Here is a 2,053-nt window from a genome sequence, read left to right as displayed (position 1 = left end):
GTTTGTTCCCCATGATTAGGTTTAGCTTCCCATGCTCGACCTCTTCACTTTCCTTTAGTCCCTACATAGCAGAACAAATGTGGAAATCACATCCTATATAAAAAACCCAAGAATTTTAAATACAAGTATTATTGACTTGAATAGAATACATACCAGAAGAAGACCCAACTGCTTTGGCCTTGTCATCTTTCACTTCATGCAAGTGTTTGCGGCAGCTTCTTCTCCAATGGCCCTTTTGGCCACAATGAAAGCAGTTGACTTCCTTTGGATCATAAACAGGAGGAGTATTGAAGTTGGGCTTTACTGTGATCCACTGGACTCTCCATGATGGACCTTCCTTTCCATTTAGATTAGGAAGGGGCCTTTCTCTTCTTTTCTTTGCTTTGTTGGACAACCATGACAGGGGAACTTGCAGAACTGTTGGAATGAGACTTCTTCATTCCTTCTTCAACTGTTTGCAATAGATTGTGAAGCTCAATTAATGTGGTCCCTGTATTTTTCAAATGATAGATCAATAAGAACTTATCATAACTACTGGGCAGAGAGTTGAGGAACATGTCAATGGCAAGGTCCTTATCAAAGTTCATATTTAGCCTTTCCAATCTTTCCACATGCCTCTGCATTTTGTGCACATGAGCGCACATAGATTCCCTTTCTTTTAGTTTGTAGGCCATAAGGTACTTGACCACTTTATAATGCTCCTGTATTACTTTCTTATGGAATATTTGAGACAAGGTCGTGTTAAGTTCATATGGCCAGTAATCCTCATAAGTCTTTTGGAGCTCAAGTATCATAATTGAAATCATAATGCAATAGACCTTTATGGCAGCATCCACGTGCTGATCATATTCAGTAATCTCCTCAGGAGTGGCAATTTCTTTGTCGATTTCTGGAATTGGAGTTGTGAGAACATACTCTTTCTTCTCGTAGCGAAGCATCATATTAAGATTTCTCATCCAGTCCATGTACTTTGGACTGACAGGCTTATCCTTAGCAAGGACTAATAGGAGAGTAAAGTTGTGGTTTGATGGAGGAGGAGGAGGATGAGGAGGAAGTTCACCACTTGAAGACATTTTTCTAAAAATAAAGACAAGATTTTTAGTTAAATGACTCAATCCTTGATATTTTAACCCAAATTAATATTCAAGGCTAGGATCCAATAATGCAATTCGAAATTAAGAAAAAGGATGTTGTAATCTAATCAAGAATTCATTTAAGGTAGGTAATGCATTTTACCAATTTCAATCTATATGAAATTCCTAGATCATTTGAGATTCATTGAATCTTATCAATGGAACGTTTAATCTCGATTATGTTCTTCAATTTGTGACTGGGATGCCGAGGATCACAAACAACACACACTCCATTAATTAATTATAATTTTTGAGTTGTGCCATCATTTCAACTTTATAGTCCCTAATTAGTGTGTTGGTTAACCACACACGCTCCACTAACGACTCATAAAGATTGATGAGCTTTTTCATGGATTAGCATACACTTTCACATTTTTCTTCATGTAACTAGAGTGGGAAAAAAATCTAAAAATTTCTATTACTTTATAGCATTATACTTTTAATGAGCTTATGTCCTATTGAACCCGTTCGGCTAACGACCCTCCACCATACAATGGAGCGGTGGGTGAGAGGGGACACCCACTGACGGTCATTTTATAGGTCATTTATTTATACCCCCCATTAGAGTATGGTTTCATGAATGAGGCCTATTATTGATTCAACTGGCTCATGTTATATATATATATATATATATATATATATATATATATATATATATATATATATATATATATATATATATATATATAATGTTCAGAAATTATATTAATGATTTCAAAATTAATCATTTTCATTTAATTTATCAAATATCTAAATTTAATTAAATCATGAGGATAATTCAAAGATTCTAGATATTAGGAGATCAGATTACCAATTTAAATATTCAGATTTTATCCAATTAAAACAATATTTATTAATGTAATTATCCTAATCAAAATCTCAATTATCTATAAACTTTTGAGGAACAGGAGGTCCCCCAC

General features: G+C 34.4%; 1 protein-coding gene across 1 annotated transcript; it reads right to left on the bottom strand.

Annotated features, from left to right (window-relative positions):
• Nucleotides 1-350: 350 nt before the first annotated feature.
• Nucleotides 351-1,073, bottom strand: LOC145158306 (uncharacterized). Its single transcript, XM_079077222.1, has one exon. It carries the CDS (start codon nt 1,071-1,073, stop codon nt 351-353), a length of 723 nt encoding a protein of 240 aa, XP_078933348.1.
• Between the last annotated feature and the right edge of the window lie 980 nt (nt 1,074-2,053).

The sequence above is a fragment of the Lactuca virosa genome, chromosome 2, assembly GCF_052849685.1.
Source record: "Lactuca virosa cultivar CGN04683 chromosome 2, Lactuca_virosa_CGN04683_v6, whole genome shotgun sequence".
Lineage (NCBI taxonomy): Eukaryota > Viridiplantae > Streptophyta > Magnoliopsida > Asterales > Asteraceae > Lactuca > Lactuca virosa.
This window is presented reverse-complemented; position numbering and strand designations above follow the sequence as displayed.